Genomic DNA, 21,236 nt, shown 5'->3' on the forward strand with positions numbered 1-21,236 from the left:
AAAACAGTCATAGAGATGTAAAGCATAGCATAGGGAATATAGTCAATATTGTAATAACTATATACGGCATCAGGTGGGTACTAGACTTATCGGGGGATCACTGTAAATTACATAAATGTCTAATTAATATGTTGCACACCAGAAATGAATATAATATTATATATCAACTGTAATAAAAAAAATTTAATTAAAAAAGAATCAGGGAATTTGGAGGCAAACTTAGTCCCTTCCTGGCTTTGCAGGCCACTTATTCATGGTGCTAGCCTGCTTCATTAGTCCTGCCTGCTACAGGGTTAACTAGCCCCTCAGTACCCCATTTCCTTCCTGCCTACCCCTGCAGGAAGTCATTTATAGTGGCTCCTGCAGGCCACTATATGAATCTGATTCCTCTGCTGATCTGACCTGCCCCCAGTTCATCTTTCATCATGCCATCCCTTCCTTTCTGCTCCTGCTGAGACTTAAATGTACCTTCCTTCCACCCTCATTGTTGCACCAAGATTTACTTTCCCTGTATAGCTATCTACTCTAGTGGATTACAAGACCCTTGAAGGCGGGAATAGTTAATGTGCTTCCAGGAGCTAACTCAGGGCTGGCACATAGTTGGCACTTTGTGAGTGTACACTGAGTGAATGTGCCTCTCACCTTTGCTCAGGCCCTCGGTAGCCCTCCTTTGCCTGCAGAACTTAACCCTTCTACAAACCCATGATTCCTAAAGTCTTTTTCAAAGGAGGAGATGTCATTCTGGGTCTTGGGGAGTGAAGGGACCTGATCCTCCCGCTCCTTGAGGTGTTGACCTCTGTTGGAAGTGCCAAAGCACTCACCTCATTTTGTTTTACTTTGTTTTCTAATTCAGAGACACCACTGCAGGGACGAGGGATGATTTTAGAGTTTTTAATAAAGGAATCTTCAAGTCAAATAGCCCTTGTAGCTATTCCATCAATCCACTGGAGCACCAGCCACAGAGATAATTCATTCACTAAGTAATTGCCATCATTCAAGTGTTGGATGGGACATTGTGTGATGTCAGTAAAGTGAATTTTTGCTTAATCAAGTGCCTTTGCTCATAAGGTTTATACATCTTAAGACCCAGTGAAACTTCAGACAAGCTTCTTAAATAAATCAGCATCTGTATCCCCCAGCTTCCCACTGCTGGTGGCCTTGGGAGGCTCCACCAGAAGCCCCTCTGGCCAGCCCTGTATCCTTAGCTCCCTCTGCACCTGCCCCAGCCCTCTCAGAACTTCTTTCACTGGGGCGCTGTTGAGGGCACCTGCCAGGACCACTGCACATCTCCAGAGACACCATTCATATTACATCCCACATAGAATGGCCCTTTAACACAGCTCCCAAAAGTACACCATGGGAAAGGTGTCCCTCAAAATTGTGCAATGTGGTGGTTCTGGCACCCACACAAGACCACAAGGAAATGTGGCTCAGACTCTGAGCTGAGGCCATCAGGGCTTTTGAGACCCTAGATTCAGAGCCTCCTCATACTTCATGCTTCTGAGCTCCAGCTGCCCCTAGAGCACCCTCATCTCACACACTGTGGTCTAGAGAATTTCCAATACAGAATAGAGCATGGGGTTGGGTATGGCTAGTGATGGTGTCCTTGCCTTGGCCCCAGACTAGTCCCAAGGGAACCATAATTCTCACCCTACGTCCACCTCTGGCAGAGACCCCATTCCCAAATTTCAGAGATCAGAGAAAAAGATATGTGGCAACCCAGGCCTAGCAGAGCACCATCCAGTCTTGAGGCTCAAGATCACTGATATCCATGGTCAGATTCATAAGCTGTCTGTACTCTGGACCAAATAGTAGGTGGGGCCAGCCCAGACCTATAAGGAACACAGGGCGAAATCATAGGCTTTGGAGACAGAAAGACCTGGATCTGCAAGTAGGGGGTCCATCTCCTACTTGCATTATGACTGCATGAGTTACTTCACTTCTTGAAGCTTCACTTTCTTAAGAATAATAAGACCCACCCAACAGCACTGCTATGAGACTCAATGACAATGTACATATAAAACTCCTATCCAAGGCCTGGCAGAAGAATGTGTACCAACAGTGTATGTTTCCTTCCCTCTCAAGGGCTGTCTGCCTCCCTGTCATTATGGCCCTAGGAAATGTCTTGAGCTTAGGAGCAAGACTCTAGTAAAACATTCCTGTGGCTGCTCTTGGAGTCAGTTTGCAAAGTCCAGAGAGAGATGGTATTTGCTTCTAATGTCACCACATAGGCGATGAGGAAGGTGGCACCAGAACAGAGCATACCCAGAGGCTTTGCTAGAAGTGGGCCTATCAGAGCCAGTGGTATCCTACAGGTTTTAACAAGCTGTCCATTAGGAAAGATTTATCTCCTCCACTTTGTAGATGACCATATCTGGCACTAGACAGAAACCTCCCTTGTCTCCTGGAGACTTTAGAGACAGGAAATTAAATAACTTGGAATTAAAACAGGAAATCTACGTTGTTGGGGTTGGGGAACAGGGAGGCATGGCCAAAGTGTCTCCTGGAGCTGGAAGGGAAAAGTGGGAGAGGTGGGCTGCAGGGGCTCCAGCACAAGGGAGAGATTTACCTCATCTGATGACCGTGGGCCGCTCCCTGTGTTGTAAGGACCTTGTACCCACCTGCTAGCAGACAGACAGGTTGTTGTCTTAGGGTCCCTTCGCAGGGTCCAGCTCTGCCTGCTACCTCCTCTGACCTGCAGCCTCTTGCTGCTTCCATCCAGTGTTGCCTGTCTCACGGTAGATGCCAGTGAGGGATGGCCTAGGCCTGTCCTGCTTACCAGGGCTCCTCAGCCCTCTTCTCACTAAGTAAGTCCCCTCAGAATATGGCTATGAGAAGGCCTGGTGTCTGATCTCTCTCCTGGAGACTCGGAGAGCTCACCTAGCTCCAGGTTGTCACTGCATGCTCCCCTACTGTCATCTCAGAACTTACCTTCCTCTCCCCACACTCCACCTCCTCTTCCTATTCCTCCTCAATTCATCAGATGCAAAGCAATATTGCCCAGCCATCCTTCACCAGGAAGCTGACACTTCTCTGCTTTATAAAGATGTGCATTCTGGGCTATGGACACCGCAATAGAGAACAGCTGTACTGAGTGAATCACTCTTTCACCTGATTGCCCCCGTGATCAGTAGCATTCCAAGGATGGTTGGAGGAGATAAGGGCTCAGTCTACATTGAGAGTTAGGGCTCAGGGAGAGGCCAAGGACCAGGGTCAGAGTTCAGTTTACTCTCCCTGACTCAGCTCCCTGATCTCTAGTGTAAACCATTCTTCATATACAAAATGCAAAACGACTTCTCACTTTCCTGCTTTAAAACCTCTACAAGACGAAGAAAACACAAAACTTCAGTCATTCCTCATGGCCTTTAGGGATTACAAAGCACGACATTTGAGACCCTCCACAGCCTGGTCTCTCTGGTCTCTCCCTTCTTTGCCACTCTTATCTGAGCAGCTTTCATTCAAAGCAGATGAGCTGCTCTCAGTCCCTGAAGTGTCTGGTTCCTCATGCTTTTGTGTTCTTCAAGGCCATTTCCCCTCAAGAGACTGACCCTACTTCTCCTCAGTATTGTGTTGTGTAATGGTTTGCTTGAGCTCTCAAGTAGAGCAAAGCTGGGTTCAAATCCTTGTTTCCGAACAGAAAGAATTCATCTACCTGGCGCTAGCAGAGCCAAAAACTAAACACTGAGAATTGCAGTGGAGAAAGATTGGTTATTTTATTATGAATAATGCCACCCAGGGGACCAGGAAGCTAATGTTCAAAAACTTGAACCCCCCAGTGGTTTTCAGACAAGGAGTTTTATAAAGCAAAATCAGAGTTATTATGCGTAAGGGGTTTGAGGTCACGAGTCTTGCTAATTGGCCAAGCAAGTGAAATGCAGTAAATCATAATTTCAGGTCTTGCGGTCAACTTCAGTGTCATGGGGATGTGGCCATGCTTTGGTGCTCAGGAGCTGAAACACAACTTACATCATGATGTTATCTTTAGCTTAACAGAAACCTATACCTTGTAACCCTTAGTCAAGTCTTGGCCATTATTTCTGGCTGTCTTAAGAGGTTAATTACTAGTAAAGGAAAGGGCTAAAGCTTACAGGGCATGCTGTGAAGAAACTGAATAGAGTACTGGGGCTACACATTAAATCAAAATTATACATTAAATCAGGACCCTCAGTTTCACTCTGCCTTTATCACTTGCTTGCCATGGGACTTGGGACAAATAGCTTAGCCTCACCTGAGCACAGGGCACAGCTACAATACCTATATATGGGCCAGGGTGAGGCTTTTTAAATTTTTTAAATACTCAGTACCCTAGAATCAGCCCCTTTCTGCTTAAAATACAGTAGCTTCTGTTTACTACATTCAACAATGACTAAAGTATGAAATATCCTTCAGGACTCAGCTCAAATAGCCTTCTTCACTTCCTCCAGGGTTCCTCCTCTGGACCCCACAGCTCCTCCAAATCAAATTTGTGTCAATGTTCATTTCCCTAGAAGATCATGACCTCTCCATCCCACTATAGCATGGGATCGAGCATGAAGGAAGGCTGCATAAAGAAACAAGCCAGAGGTCCACAGCTGAGAGCAGCTTCCTGAGCACCAAGTCTTGGACGCAGGCAGAGGCAGGCATGCCCTGGGGAGGTGAGGGATTAGCCAGAGGGGAAGGGGGTGCTGCTGCCTGGGCAGCCAGCGACACAGGAGGAAAGCCTGGGATAGGAAGCCATCTCAGTCTCACAAACCACCCAGGCTCAGAGGAAAAGCAAAATATGAAATAGTATGTTCACTAGCATCAGGGCCTAATCTGGGACTTCATGGCCCTGAATCCAGAATGCAGAAATAATGATGAGTGAGTGTGGAGGGTCAAGTCTAGAAAATGATAAGTAAGAGAGTAAGTCTCCCTTGACTGGAGGCAGAAGAGGCAACTAGCCAAATGGTATCCTCATCCACGGCAGGCCCTGACTCCCTTCACCTAGGACAGGACACGTGCTCCAGCTCAAGAACCCAGAAGGGCATGTCCATGTCTGGTTGTAAATAAAGCAAGGACACTGTTCCTTAAAAGTGTCAGATGCATGCAACGAATCAAAGAAAACTTTGCAAGCCACCTTAGATAATATGAATATGAAGAGGGGATGCAATAGAAGGGCAGGCAGGGGCTCCTTGGAGTTTCAGAGGTGGCCCTGGCAGAAGGCCACCTCTGCTGGCAGGCAAGAATGAAAGAGCCCCAAACCAGAATACATGAAGGTTCTGCTCTGCCTGTGGCTATTGCATGATGTAACATTAAACAGATCCCCTGCCCCACCTGGGCCTCAGTCTCCTCCACCTGAAGTACAGAAACAGCAGATTCCACACCAAAGGGCTTAGGGAAATGTAGAAAACAAGTAAGAGTTGTGCAAAGTTAGGGGTCAGGAAGGTTGGCGGAGTAGGAGATGCAGATCCTGGGCCATGGCAAGAAAGGGACTCTGGCTGGGGAGGGAGGCCTGGGATGTCACTAATGAGGTTTTGATAGACAGGGCTGGGCGTGAGTGAGCTTGAGGGACTGGCCTTCCTTCATTCCAATGCTCAGCACACTTCAAATTAATAATTAAAATGCTTCTTGTCAGATTCCAGCCTGACACGTAATTAGAGCAGCTCCAAGCTTTAGGCGATGGTGATAAAAACAGTTCTTGTTAGAAAGAGACTTTCCTAGGGATGAGCTGGGTGAGGATAGAGCCCTCCTCCCAGATTTCTCCATCAGGTCCTCCTCTCCAACTGTACTCCAGATAGATAGGACAGAGGTTCCCTTTCTCTCTTGGGAGGGGTGAGGGCATGGGCAGGAACATCCATTTTCCCACCTGCGCCAGGAGGAGGTTGGACATGGTACCATTCTAGCTGACATGAGGGATCAGCACAAGGGTTTGTGCAAGGAGGGCAGGCAGGGGCTCCTTGGAGTTTCAAGGACCAGACAGACAAATCTAGGAACCATCTGCAGATCCTAAATCCGCCCCCGACATGTACACACAAGCTGTTACTATCATAACCTTTCTTCCTAGGACTGCTGGGGGAGCTGAGAGCTCAGCCACCAACTGTTCAGTGGTCAAGGTACCCCAGGTCCCTTCCCACCAACCCATGACATCTGTCACTTCCTTCTAGAGCACAGCCCTTCCTCATTCCTACCAGCAAGATGGGGCACAGACCCAGGAGCCTAGCTCCCAGCTTCTGGGCTTCTCATTTGCCCAAGGGCAGGGGCAGAGCTCGAATATGAGAAACTTCCATTTTCAGGCTCTTCCCTTGTGAGCAGTTCTTCCAGAGACTTGGCCAGTCTCCTCACTCCCTTGATCCCTTCTCCCAGAGCTCAGGCCTCGAGCCCTGCCCAATGGTCACACCTCCTCACCTGCCACCAAGCCTGGGCCCCTGAGAGAAGGAAGGTATCCCCACTGCTTAGCTCATTAAGAGAAAGTCGTGAGTGCCCATGCTGGGGCTTTGCTCTGTGGGCCTGCCCTGAGGAGCTTGGGAATCAGAGCTCATGTCAAAATTACCTATTAGAAGAAGAAAATCATCTTAAAGCACTGTTGTGCTACTTCATTGAAGTTGCCTTCATATATATTTTAAAGATGTTTATTAAGAAAACCACGGGAGCAGGGAGGAGGCTGCTGAGGCTGGGAGGAGAGGCGCTCTGTAAGGTCTCTGCTGCAGCCACAGCCACCACCGAGAAAACCTTTGCTCCTTCCGAGGGGCTGACCCTGTGGGGCCTGCAAAAAGGGAGAGCCTACATTGTTGGGCTACCCCACCTCTTGCAGGAGAAGTCTACACAGATACCTATGTTCCTGTCCTTGGATTGAACCCCATAGGGCTATATAACAGAGTCCCATGGACATGGTACTGAGTGGGGGCAAGGACTTACTGGGTCCTCCTCTGAGTTTTGCTCCCAATTGCTGGACATTTCCTTCCCTTCTTTGAGCTCAGTGATATAGTGAATGGAGAGGCCAGGAAGTCCCTTCCTGGGCAGGCTGACATTTCTAGATTTGTGGATGCTGTCCTTTGCTCTCATCTCCCCCTCCCTCATCCACACCCCCTGCGTACTCGCAACCAGCCAATGCTACATCAGACCAGGAGCAGCAGAGCCAGAACAGGTGCACAGAGCCAGACAAACATCCCCAGGAGCATCTTGGCCTGCCTCACCCCACTCCAGCCGGCAGGGAGAGCCTGGCTCAGAGCCTGGGGAAGGGTAAGGATGGTGTCTGCCTGCTGCTGCATCTTCCCTCTGGTGGGGATGGGGCAGGGAGGGAGGCACCATGCCTGCCTCTGACGCAGTTTCTCTCCTCCGGAAAGAGCCTCTTTTTCTTCCCAAGCCAAAGCCAATGAGCCAATTAAAGCCTGAGAAAGCAGAATCGATCTGCAGTCCACAGGATGACACTGATCTGCAGTGCTGGTACCCAGGGGCCATGGCTGCTTCCCCATGCACCTGGAGCTCCTCTGCTGTCATGCCTTCTGAGCAGAGAGCAATCTCCCCACCCCATCTCTATCCTACCTACCCTCTACACACCCTGTCTCACTGCCTATCCCCTCTCTGTTGATCTCAGGGCAAATCTCTCTGCTTTCTTCCAGCTGAACCCCATGCCGTCTGCTCAGACCTATCCATTTACACCACATCGTAAGTGTCGGTGGGGTGACCATATAGACAGACTATCTTTAAATAATCTCTTTCCATCTCAGTCAACCAGGGTAAGTAGGCACTATTCTTGATCCTGTTTTATAGATGCAGCCTACAAGGTCTCAGAGGATTTAGCACCCAGCTCCATAAGGGTTAGCAGGTAGCATCCCCCACACAGAGTGTATGGCAGTGGGCACAGGGAGCTTAGGGAAATTTCTCTGGTAAATATAAATAGAGGATGACTTGCAATTACCATATCAATTGTTTCTGGGCAAATAGAGGCTTCTAAGAGATTTTAAAAATAGATCATTGCTTAAAATAGGTTGTCAGTCCTATTTTAAGTCTCATTGGAAGTCTCATTGACATTATTCATTTGCTGGGAAATCCTGTTTTCAGGGGTAGTGCAGAAGCAAACTTCGGCCTGGTCCTTTCCATTCAGAGACTGGATTAATGTGATTTGGGTACTTTCCTGCCTGCACTGTAGCAAGGACAGGGGCTGCTCTCGGCCATAGGCTGGATGGGGAAAACCCAGACCTGCTCTGAGAAGAAAGAGATGAACTCCCAGAAAACAGCGAAGGAGCTGGTGCTTCGTCGTGGCTGTGAAACACCAGGTGCAGTCAGAGATCCGGGCGATGCGCAGGAAGGAGTGTGTAGGATTTGCATGGGAAGAGGAAACAGGGTGGATCTGGTGAGGGAAAGAATTTGAGCAAAGGCTTATGACCAAGATTGAATATGGTCCCTGCAACTTCTGCCCTCCATCAGTCACCTCTGTCCCCTTCTCCCTCATCACCCATCCTCCAGACAGAGCAAGATGCACTCCTCTCCCAGCACTGCAGAGCCCACTCCACAAACGCCTGGGGTCCAGAACCCCTGACTGCCAGCACATTCTCTTCTTGGGCTGACCTAGATCCTCCCAGCTGCAGTGGGCAGGCGGACATTCAGAAGGGCAGCATGGATAGAAACACCAAGGAAATCAGCAACCTAGCAAGGCCTCTCAGGGCACCAAGGCCTTCAGCGTAGTCACGCAAGTGGGCTGAGCTCCCTCTGCATCCTGGCCAGCTTCGGATTCTCGGACTGTTTCCATCTTAAGCACATGGACGTCAAAGCAATTATGAAAGCTAGAGGACTAAGAAAGCAGTGAGTTCATTCATTAGCAGCAAACTACACTAAATTATCTTAGCAAATATGGCAAAATGTCAGTTTAGCAGCTGGCAGAGACATATATCAGTTCTTCTTCCCAGCATCCCAAGACTGGGGGTCACATCCTGCAGGAACTGTTTAAGGGAGGGAACTGTAACACAAAAGGAAGGAAAGGAGGTGAATAGGGTGCAGACCAGGGCCAGGGAGCCTGATGACCTGTGAATTATGTGACTAGGCAAATAAACCCTGGATAGATAAATTTTGAGTCTGAGGAAGGACTAGAGACCCTGCAGGTCGGGGGCAGGGGTGGGGGGAGGTGGGGAGGTGGCCGTGCATGGAAGTAATAGAGGAGAGAGGTTCTGCTCTGGTCACTCTGGATATGACAGATCTGTAGACCAGTAGAAGCCCCAGGATACCCTGGAGCAGAAGCAATTTTGAGAAAGGGAGGGAACAAAGCAGAAAGAGCACAAAGGCTGCTTTCTTGAGCCTGGCACATGCACACAGACTGACGGCTGCTGGTAGCTGCACAGATGGTCCCTCCTTCATGGAGAACACGGTGCTAGAGGGAGAGACCGGCCCTGTGACTGCACATCTGGAGACCTAGGGGTAACAAAGGAGAGAGACAGAGGGAGAAAGGGAGGAGGATGGGGGAGGGCCCCCCGTTTGCCATACTGAACTGAAAGAGACTGAGCCATCATCCATGGCACCTGATCCTTCCTCACTCCTTCAAAGCCTGGGTGCCTGGTCTGACCGAGGGCAGGAACTCGGAGTTCCTGCTCTCTCCTGAGCCCCACAACACAGAGAACCCCACACTAAACATGAGCATGTCCCTCAACCTTCCTTGTACCTGTATTTTCTGTGTATCCTTTAGAGAGAAAACAAATGTCCTTTGGTCTGATTCAGTGATCATGGAGGACAGCTGGCTTATCTCATGTGCCTAGTCTCAAAGGTCTCTATTCAGGGTTACCCTCTGAATCCTATTTTTCATTAACATGGAAGGCAGGCTAGAGCCCCTGGGGTATGCACATGAAATATTTAGCGATGATCTCAACCAACTGCACCAGAACTTCTAAGGATGGAACCCAGGCCCCTCTATTATTAAAAATCTCCTAAGTGATTCTAATGTGTAGCCAGGATTAAGAACCATTAGACTAATGAGACACAGAGCTGTATCACTGGGAGCATAGCATTCAGGATCAAGGAGGTGAGAGGCTGATCTATTATGAGCTGAAATATTACAATCCATGCCAGGGGCCTCAATATGAAAGGACAATGATGAAACATGCTCAGAAGATGGCAATAGGGGTGGAAAAGTCATATCAGTTGAGGGAGGTAGAAGAGAGGGGAAGGGGCTATTTTGCTGCTCAGATGCTGGGGAAAGGCTGGGGACAGGCCACAGGCACTCTGTCTCTGAGTGATGAGATGCATCTGCTCTTGAGACCCAAGGTTTCCTGTATTCTAGCAAGCACCACCTCATCAATGGTGAAACAGTGTCACCATAATTACCTGAAGCTGGTAGAACCAAATCGCAGGTTAAGAACATTCTGACACAACTACAGGAGATTTAATTTGCTCTGAGGCACCTGAACCCAGCGAGGTGCTGACGAGCCTCTGCTATCTGTTACTGTCACGTGTTCCGGGTGCAGGATGCAGGGCTCAGCACAGCCCCAGCAGAGATTTAGACCTCAGCGCTGCCCCTACCCCCATCCTTGGGTGGAAGATACACTCACTTCCAGTTCCAGGGAAGTGAGGCAGCAGACGCCACAAGGCAAATGCTGAAGGGGAAATGGGTCCAGAGTGGGTTGGGGAGGAAGAGATGACCACAAGTCCTGTCCATGGCTGAGTCAGGCTCCACCTCTCAGCTCCCTGTCCAGACGGGGTGGGAATTCCCAGCGCCCTACCTGCCCTGTCTAGAATCAGTTTCGCTAGTGGCCCTAAGTAGTCTTCATTTGTATGTTCTTGCTGCTACAGGGACTGACTAAAAAGGCAGCCCAAACAATTGGCAACTCTACCAACATTTAAAATGCACAGGCCTGTGACCCTTAGATCTCACTTCTGGGGTTCCATACTGTAGAAACTCTAGCACGAGTCTGCATTATTTGTATCCAAATTGCATGTATGAACTGGCAAAATATATTCTGGAACAGTAGTACTGTAAGATACCATGTAGCTATTTCAAAAGAATGGGGGAGGTCTTTGCAAGAAGCTAGACACAAAATAATATATATTATAGGATTCCATTTATACGAAGTTCAAGAACAAGCCAAACGAATCTCTTGTGAAAGCCGCCACAATAGTATCTCTGGAGGGGCTATTGACTGGGAAGGGGCATGAGAGAACATCTGGATTCTGGAAGTGTTTTATAATCTTGACCTGAGTGATAGTTCTGTGGGTAGAGATACTTGTGTGAAAATTTATGGAACTATACACTAAAGACTAGCATCTTTTAAACACTAGATGTATGCTACATGTCGATATAAAAAAATAAAGTAAGAAAAGAACTGCCTTGGAAAAATGGTTATTCTGCAAAACAGTTGCAGAATAATACATATAACTTCATTTTTGTAAATGTGTAAGGCTGGGAAAAAGTCTGGAAGGACAGCAAACCCTTAATAGTGCTTTCCTCTGAGAGGCGGACTGGAAGTGAGGACAACCACTTTACGCATTTTTCTATCATTTGCATTTGTAGCATTTGAATCCCCTCCCCGCAGCTTCTCACTTCATGCTAGCCCCCAGCTCCTGTTTCTCTGTAAGTCTCCTGCCCTTGGATGCCTGGGTTTTTGGTTATTTAGGGCAAACAGGCTCCACATCTCAGGTTAAGACTTGAGCTTGGCAACAGGATGTTTGGACATCATCCGGCTCAGAGTCTGCCAGGGTCCCTGCTCATTGGCCTCTGTGGACCAGCATCCCACTCAGCAACTGCCTTCTGGGATGAGCAAGGTCAGGTGCCTCCCCCTGAATAGACCCCATGGGAGACACCGTTTATGCCTGTGAGCAGAAGCAGAATGCTCTGAAAGAAGAAACAAGCAGGTAGGGAAAGGCAGGGTGACTCAGGGCCCCTGGCCTTGCTGTTTTCACTCCCACTGGGTTTCCTCCTTCTGAGTGGTCAAATCCACTAATTGGTCTTCAAGCCTTAGTTACAAATGGTCCTGGAGGTGAATTCTGGTCACACCTCGAGCCAGGCAAATGAACCCTTGCTCTCTCCCCTCTTTAATATGGATGTGACACCTGCAGGCTACAGCTTGTCGCATTGTGAGAATTATTTCTCCTTTAAAATGCAGGAGTTGGAGCTTTGCCCAGAAAGGGCAGCTAAAAATACTGTTCTCTGGGGCATTTGTCACCAGAGACTTAGTGGCCACATTCCTCACCCCTCACCTCACAGGCTAGTCCCTCACCTGCTGGGTTGCTCCCACAAGTACTGATACAGCATCGCATCTGAGACTTAACCCAGCCCTGTCAGAAAGAAAAAGCACTGGTGACCATGCCTGTTTTACAGATAAGCAAACTGAGATTCGGAATGTTGTTCTGCACAACTGCCTGGGGAGCAAGAGTGTGAGGCCCCCACTGCAGGGAAGGAAAGACAAGCCCGCCTGTGTGCCCAGCACTTTATAGTTTGCAGTGTCTTCTTACCTCAGCTTTGTCCAACCCTCACAACAACCCTATGAGAACTGCTATCACTACACCTTACAGGGTTTGAAGTCCAGTGAGGTCAGCAAATGGGGGGTGGGGTGCAGGAGGAGCCTCCCATGGATCTTTTGCTTCTAAAACCCACCTGCAGCACCAGTGGTGGAACTTCAAGCAAGGTGACCATCTCATTCCTAGAGCCATCGACTTTATGACAGGTGCTCTAGTTTGTAAAGAATGTTGCATACTTTTCAGAAGAGGACCTGTCACATCTACTTAATGGATAAGGAAATTAAGGTTCAGAGGTATGAAGGGGCCGGTCACAAGTTAGTAGCAGAGCTAGGAACAAAAGCCATGTGTCTTGACCCCTAGCCCTGGCTCCTCCTGCCACCCCGAGGCCCATGGAGCTCTGGGACCAACTGGCTGGTCCCTCGGAGTCAAATGAGCAAGCATAGTGCACTCTGCGGCTGCCATGTACCTGAATACAGTTCTTGGGAAACCTGTTTGCCTGCCACGTTTACTCTCTCTTCTCAATCGTTGGAGGTGGAAGGTGGAGAAAACCTCAGGCCCTCTTTTCGTATAGGAAGAGTAAGGCACAGGGAAGCTAAACGTCCTGCTCAGGGGCACGAGGCAGAACGAGGTCCTAGACTTGGACTTCTGACTCAGGTCTGGTGCCCATTCTACTGGGTCAGCCGAGAATGGCATGCAGAACTCCTTTCCTGTCAGCTTCTCACTGAGTCTCGGCTTCCCCATCTGCAAAATGGGATGTTAGCAGAGGCCCTCAACAGGCCTACGGTGGAGTCTTCTGAGACAAAGAAATTAGGAGATGCTTCCAGGAGTGGGTGGAGACATATACAGTGACCAAAGGACCTGCCTTTCTGCATAGCCAACTTCACTTTACCAAGAGGGAAACTGAGGCCAGGGAGGGCACCATGGCCATTTGAGACCCAGTGCTGTTAAGGGTGGTGAGAGAAAGGAGATCCGGCCCGATGTCCAGGAGGGAACCCTTCCTAGAGTCCTGATGCCCGCCCTGCTTCCACGCACTTTGCAGAGAAAAAAACTTTGTACAAAGGCATTTATTTTCCCCCAGATACACCCCCATTTAACAAAATTCCTTGGAGTTCCACATTTAAATTAGAAATCCCCACATCTTCCCTTGCTGGAGAAGGGAGATATGTCAGTGGGAGAACATCAGTTTACTCTACCAGAGGCTGGGGGCCAGCCAGAGACAGGCTAGAGATGTCTGCCTGGCCCCAAAATAGCACCATGGTGGGAGGAGAAGCTGCAGCCCTGCTCCCAGAGGCCTCAGGCTTCCCCTGTGCAGGGCTCTCGGGATTTGTTAGGCCTTGGCTATCTGCCCACCTGCTCGCTCTAAAAAGACATTTTGGGAACCATCAGCTCCTCCAGCTGTGGCAATAGGCTCTCCATCCCTCTCTCCCAGTTTTTGCTCCTGCCCCACCCCACCCCCACCACTCTGGGTAAGGACTAGGGATGCAAAGGGGGTGAGGTACCCAGGTTGTGGGCACGGATGAGGGGTACAGTAGGTAGCAAGGCAGGATCCCCTCCTCATGAACTACTGTTCATGAGGGTTCATGAGGGTTTCATGAGGGTTTCCAGCTCAAGGGCAAGCTACTATAGGGAGTGGCTTGTCTTTTCACGGAGGGTCCCCCACACCTAACACAGTGCTGACACCCTATGGGTGCTCAGTGAACATCACTTGAATGGATAAACAAAAGGAAAGGTGGGAAAAGCAGATGGACAAAAGCTGACCCCTAGAGACCCAGTGTGACCAGCACATGCTTCCTGTGGGGAGGGTAGGCAGAGGGGGGCTCACAGGACACAACCCAGAGTACCACGGAAGAGAATGGGCCAGGGGAGGTTTGTACGTGTTCCAGCACGTGCAGCTGCATGTCTCTGCATGCTTTGAGAGGGGACCTGTCTTTACTTCGTTGAGGGGAAGGCCAAAGTTAGGCCAGGGTGGGAGGAGGCGGGAGGAGACAATGATAGACTCAAGGAGACGCTGAGGCTGTAGTGCTCTGTCTGAGGAGATGGGACTACAGACAGGTCAAGAAAGGCTGAAAAGTGTTAACTAGTGTATCAGGGCCACTGGAGAAACAAGATGAGGGGTGACCGTGTGTCATGTCTTTGGAGAAATAAGGCAGAGGGTCAGTCTATTGTGTCCTTCGGAGAAAAAAGACAGCCAGATGGTCTGTGTAGCATATCCACTGGAGAAATAAGGTGGTGCGGTGGTCTGCGTATTGTGTCCATTAGAATAAGGCAGCAGGATGATTTAAATATTGTGTCACTGGAGAAATACGGCAGCAGGATGACTTGGAAGTCATGTCCATTGGAGAAATAAGGCTGCGGGGTTGTCTATGTGTCGTGTCCTTTGCAGAATGAGTAGACCCGCCAGGGCAGAAACCATCTGTTGAGGACAGGGAAGCCCCAACCCAGGGCTCGTGCTGAGGCCCCAGTGCAGTCGGAGGTGGGGGCCCAGGGCAGGGGCGGCAGCTCCCTGGTCTTTGTGGTTAGGCTATTTCTTGTCCATCATCTGCATTTCATCGTGGGAAGAAAAAAGTGGGGAAAAAGCATTAAATGCAGGAATTCTACTCTTGAGAGTATGCCAGAACCCCAGGCACACGGTCACATGCTTCCAGGGGCCAGGGACTTGTGTAAGAGTGGCTGCAACAATCTGACTAGCAGCCCCTCGTGCTAAGTGCTGCCTTCAAGGCCCAGACAGACACAAACACAGGGCTGAATGCCAGACAGACCATGAAGGCACCTGAGGGAGACTGCCCAGTCCTCCCTGGCCTGGCTCAATCCCCATGGGTCCACTCGCCCTGCACACTTTCCTCTCGCTGGTTCCTCTGCCTGGCACTCTTTTCCCTTCCCATCTCCCCCTGCCTGTCCGTGATCCATCTTCCCCAGCCTGGCCCACTTCCCTTCACTAGCAGGAAACCGTTTCCAACTTCTCCTTCCTACAGACTTCCCCCAGAGCTTTGCTGTGGGGAACCTCCCTTCCCCTGACTTCCTGACTCCTTGTGGAGGGGTACCCTATGGATGCATAGCCCCAGCCTCACTCCACTCCTTGGCCTGCATGGAGAATTTAGGAGGGCCGGGGTGTTTACAACCTCACCCATTCCTCTCCCATTCTTCGGGCTGTGTTTGTCTGGAAAAATAGCTCTCCTTTCTGGGGACTACCTCTGTGCACTTGTCCAGCATGGCCAGAGCCTGGGGGCCAGGCTGCCACGATGGAGAACAAGATCAGAAAGCCACTGCTCCACACACCCAGGCCACGTTCTCCAGCAGCTCCCTTCAGAAATCAAGCTGACATTTTTTTTCTCCATCTGCTTGATCCTTCTGTGCCTCATTTGGTTCAGAACAACAGGAGGGGGATAACCGTCTCCACCTTTCCGGACACCAGCATAGGCCTCCACTACTGCCTCTACTGCACAGAACATTCCACAGCATTTGAAAGTAATTTACAGAGCGTTTCCGCATCTATAACCATGCCTAATCCTCATAACCATCTTGTAAGTATGAGGGATTTCACTGCATTCCACAGGTGAGGAAACTGCCCTAGAAGGTCAGGGGCAGAGAGTAGAACCTAGGCCTTCTGTCCCTCCCAGGAGGCTCTTTCCGCTATATGATGTTGCCTTTCTAAAGACCTCCTACTTCCTCTCATGAAGTCTGAGTCTATCACCCATATATTTTGGACAAGTTCCTGAGGGCCCCATTCCCTCTCTCTGGAAGTTTCCTGAGGACAGGGCCCGCCTGCTTCTTTCCTCCCCAGAGGAAAGCTAAACATAGAGATGAGCATTCAGGAATTCCTAACAGGGACACCAAGGCAACCTGAAAAGATGTACGATTCTATAACCTTTGGCAGCCAACTTTGATTTTCTAGGTGTAAGCCACTTAGATCTAGTGGCAAGTCTGCATCAAAGAATACTTTGGTCAAAATACACACAGACACACCCACACAAATACACATATATTTACACACAAACATACATACATACATACATACATGTGGCTGTCAGTTACTTTTAATAAGGGAGAATCTCAAAATAACCTCCAATCAATTATTTCCTAATATAACTACTTGTTACAACATGAATAATGATTGTTAACATTTACTACCCATCCGCTATGTACCAGCTGAAAAACACATTTCCTAGTCTCACTTGAGTTAAGAGTCATGCGATACATTCTGACCAATGGGATGTAAACGGGAGTGCCATGAGCTATTTCTAGTCAAGCCCTAGAAAAAACTGTACCTCTCTTTCTTCTTTCCCCCTGCCTCAGAGGGGCGGGGGTGGTGGGGGAGGGTGGAAGGCGTGGGAGCTGGAGCAGCCACGCTGCACTTGGGGACAGAAGCTTTGAGTTGAAGAGGTCGGAAACCAGGTAAAGGAAAGCTGGCTCCAGGACACTGGTGACCTTAAGATCACCTATGTTTAGACTGTTACAGGAGAGAGAAATAAGCTCCTGTCCTGGTTAAGCCTCTGTCATATCTGTGCCCTAGTAGAGCAGCCAGGACCTTGGTTACTCCTTCCTCTGCCCTTTCACCAGGAGGGTGTCGAGGCTGCTCTTCTGGGGAGGGAGCCTCAGGTCATCAGTGAAGGGTGACAATCCCCTCCCCACAACCCTCCCTGCCTCCTACACACAGGTGCACAAACACACATGCAATCTCAAGCACCACATGTCATTACCTTCTTTGTTTTCGGAGTGTTTGAGAGGCCTCAGGGCTGCAAAAAAGGAAAGAGCACATGGTGAGGGGTAAATTGTAGAAAGTGGTGGGGTAGGGGTGGGGCACAGGGACAGGAGCTGATGAAGAAGCGAGGGCAAGAAGGACTGGCAGGAGGAAGAGTGGCAAGAGGGAGAGGTCGGAAGGGAGGAAGCGACATCACAGCAGCAGGGAAGGGGGCCCTAGGCTGCTGTCCCAAGTCCCAGCTCCACTCTGTGGCTTGTCGCTCCTCTCTCTGGGCTTCAGTTTTCTGCATTTATAGAATGGGAACAACTACCCTGCCCTCCACCGAGCTAGAGATGTGGAGGTGCACTGAGTCTGCTCTACAAATAAGGGTGAAGTAAAGTAATAAAGGAGGCTGCAGATGTCCCCAGATGGGCCCGACATCATGTGGAACTGACACTGACCAAATCTCTAAGCCACCGGCTTCTCCTCACTCCCTCCCTTCTGTCAACTACCTCTGCCTCTGAGAATGAAAAATGAGGCCTGATCCCAGAGCTGTCTCCATACCCGGACACCAAAGGCAGAGAATTAATTGGCATAATTTATAGCAGTCCCAGGTGTCAATCTCCTGCCCTTCCTTTTGTGGGGATGGGGAGGGAACTGGTATCAACTGACACCATCCCAAATGGCTTAGCAGGAACCTGCCTCTCCCAGCCCAGGAGCCGGAAGGGAAGGCAGTGAGGGCTCCAGTGGTCGTGAGACACCAGTGTCTCAGTAGCCACCCCACACTGGGCTCCCAGTTTGTGTCCCCATAGCACCATGACCTTTGCGACCCCCTTCTTATCTAGTCACTCCGGGGAGCTTGGAAACAGCCCTCTGGGGCTATTGGGGCAGGAGCAGGATGACATTTTACAGATGGGAAACTGTAGGCCAGAGGAAAAAATCACTTTGACCAGAGTTACCTAACCTCTAACCAGAATGGGACTATCTTAAACTGTCTGCCTAGTAACAGAACTCCAAGGTATTGATCACTTACCTGGCATCAGGTATAATACTAGGCCCTTTATAAACATTGTCTCATCTGATGAAAACCACACAACCAATGAGGGGAGGCAGTTATTATGAGGAAAGGGAGACTCAGAGATGCAAAGTGACTAGCTCAGGGCCACTCAGCTTTTATGACCTGGGGCTGGAACCTAAACCCAGGCTGCCCTGTCTCCTGTGCCCTCATCCTCTCCTAGGAAGCCACCAAACTCCACAGTGCAGGGTCCCGTGGGGGTGGAGCCGGCTGATAGATTGGTGAAGGCAGGCAGGAGAGGAGAAGCAGCACCTGGGAAGGAATCGGGAAATCTACCTCCAGGACTAATGCTGAGCAGGACCAGACTCACCTGAGTGGGGAGGCCTCAGTCCACAGGACACATTTCATTTAAACCTCAAGCAAACATGGCTTTTCCAGGTCCTGGAGTCCTCTCTCCTATCCCTCTGTCCTTCCCTCAGACAATAAGGCCAGCTCCGAGCTCAGACTTACCCGTCTTGGAACCTTCTCCATCCCCATCCTGGTCCTCAGCTCCTAGAAGAGTGAACAAAATACGTTCTCACACCCATTTTCGTCACTGAACTTCCCCACCTAGGGGTGTAAGAGGCAGGTAAGTGGGGAGCAGGCCTGACCTTGTTCCAAGGTCAGCACAGAGCAGAAAAAAGGCAAGATAAAAGGGCTCCCAGCCTAGAGCCCACCACTCACCAAGCCAAGAAACAGCTACTTGCCTCCACCAATCTTCCAATCTCATCACCTCATGCATCCACTCACTCATCAATCCGGTCAACCATCACCTTCTAACATGTACACACATCCGTCTATCAGTCCACTCATCCTTCTACCAGCCCACCCAGCCACCTGTCTGTCAAAAGACCAGCCTCTTCCCCATTCACATAGTCACCGTCATTTCTGATGCCCAGTCTTCTCCTACTTCTCACCATCTACTTTCATGTTTACCCAAGAAAACTTTTCTGTTTACCCATGTATCACCCAACAGGGTCAACTCACCCACTCACCAAGGTCCATTTCCTCACCCACCACCAGAGTCAACTTACTTACTCACCACAAAGGTCAAGCCACCCATTTGCCAATATCAGCTCACTACTTGCCAGTCACCAAAATCAGCTCATACTGACCCAGCCCAGCAAGTGGCTTCAGACTCTACCTACTCTGAGATAGACACACCCTCTCACCCTCTCATAGTGACACCAAATGCATGAAGCTGCTAAATTTGTGCTGCTAAATTTCTGTGCTTTACACCTGCACTCTCAGACACACTCATGGGACTACAATCTCACAGCCACACTTGTTTGCACAGACATATTCAACCCCTCCTCACACTTCGGCCTTACATGTCTACCACTCACCTCCAGTCACTCATATACACACTCCTGCCATATTTGTACACACAGACAGGCTCATACTTCTTCACACATACAAGACATATTCAGCCTCTGGATCAAATTCTAGCCTCTTTTGCACACCCGCACTCATTCTGTCACTGGAAAGTGACACTCATGTTGATGTCACGGACACGGCAACATACCCAAAGACACAGGCATCCACAATCATACATGCCCCCTCTCTCACTCACCTGCATTCTCCTCTTCACAGCTCTGTTTGATCTTTCTCCAGCAAACAAAGGCCAGGGCCACCAGTAGTACAACAAGACAGATGGAGAGTCCCACAGTCACCCATAGGGCCTCAGGGGGGAATGTCATGGGCTGTCCTGAAATGAGAAATGGGGAGAATGAAATCATTATGTCTGAGTCCCACGGCCATGAGGACAGCATCCTCCTCCAAGGTATGAACAGAAGGCTCCCACCCTCACTGGACCCCCGCACTAAGAAGAGAGCGCACTTAAGTTTTCATGTCCTTCCTCACTCATCCATACACCCTCCAAACCCTGACACAGCCATGTGGACATGTCCCAACCCGGCAAGGTTGAAGAGTCTGCAGTTGATGCTCAAGAACCTTCTATGGCTCCCTGCTTCAATCTTCATAGGATGATTCAAGGACCTCGATAATCTGCCTGCCACTTACCCTCCCCCAGGCTTTGTATCTCAGCCAAACAAGTGTCCTGACCATTCTCTGCAGAGATACTTGGCTCCTTCCAGCCTCTACACCATTGCTGTCAGTTTCCCCTACCTAAAAAGTGCTCCCAAGCTCCCCACACAGCTTAAGATCCACCTCCTTGGGAGGCCCTCCGTGATTGCTACAGCACCACCTGGTGATATTCTCCATCCAAGTCAAGAGTTGGTGAACTAAGTAAGGCCTGGCAGCCAAATCTGGCCTGTGGCCTGTGTTTGTACAGCCCATGAACTAATAATAGTTTTTACATTTGTAAAGGGTTACAAAAAAATGGAGAAGGAGAAACAGACGGAGAAAAGCAGCAGCAGCAAGAGATGGTATGTAGCCCACAAAGCCTAAAATATCTACTATCCAGACCTTTACAGAAAGCGTTTGTAGACCCTGCAAAGCAAGGAGGGTGGGTACTGAAGGTGCCAGAGTGAGAAGACTTGCCAGAGGAAGGTTTCCGTGAAACGCTGAGGGCCCCCCTGTAAACTATCTCATGGCAGAGGAAAGGAGCTGAGGTGCCCATGCCTGGGTCAGGGCCAGCACCTGTTCTGAACACACCATCCTCCAGCCCAGCCCCTGCACCCATGCTGGGTCCTGGACAGAGGCCTTGCAGATGACAGATCTAACCAAAGAAAGTGCTGTTTTCCTGTGCTCTCTGAAAACCATGAGCACCGACGGCATCAGCAGCCAGGGGTCAGTGGCTGAGAGCAGTGCCATGAACCCTTCAGCAGCAGACGCCCTGCAGGCATTGCAGCAGATGTTACCTTCAGCCAACATGGCTGGCAAAACTGCTGCTCTGGACATTGGAAGCAAAGGGACCCATCACCCTGAAAAGGAGGAGAGGAGGACAGCAGCTGACATGAGGGGCCAAGAGGGCCCGTCCATGAAGTAAATGGGAAAAACCCCTGGGGAGCCCAGGGTGGGCTCCTGCAGTCGGGGACAGAGCGGAGATGGAAGTACCCAAGGGGAGAGAGGCTCTCTTTCTGTGTTCACTCCTAGGCTGGTTTGGTGCCTAGAATGCAGGTCAGACTTGCCCTCATTCAACTA

At 49.8% G+C, this 21,236-nt stretch overlaps 1 protein-coding gene across 4 annotated transcripts in view; it reads right to left on the reverse strand.

The window, feature by feature from the left end:
* Nucleotides 1–13,445: 13,445 nt before the first annotated feature.
* Nucleotides 13,446–21,236, reverse strand: part of CD276 (CD276 molecule) — a 29,511-nt gene continuing 21,720 nt past the window's right edge. For all 4 annotated transcript variants that reach the window (XM_039856409.1, XM_039856411.1, XM_039856410.1 and 1 more), the window contains 4 exons: nucleotides 19,705–19,839; nucleotides 18,603–18,644; nucleotides 17,097–17,132; nucleotides 13,446–14,938 (listed from right to left, as the gene is read on the reverse strand). In XM_039856409.1, the coding sequence (XP_039712343.1) occupies nucleotides 14,916–14,938; nucleotides 17,097–17,132; nucleotides 18,603–18,644; nucleotides 19,705–19,839 (236 nt within the window). In that variant the 3' untranslated portion in view covers nucleotides 13,446–14,915. The remainder of the gene's footprint in view (nucleotides 14,939–17,096; nucleotides 17,133–18,602; nucleotides 18,645–19,704; nucleotides 19,840–21,236) is intronic.

This window comes from Pteropus medius, unplaced genomic scaffold (assembly GCF_902729225.1).
Source record: "Pteropus medius unplaced genomic scaffold, Ma_sr-lr_union100, whole genome shotgun sequence".
Classification (NCBI taxonomy): Eukaryota; Metazoa; Chordata; class Mammalia; order Chiroptera; family Pteropodidae; genus Pteropus; species Pteropus medius.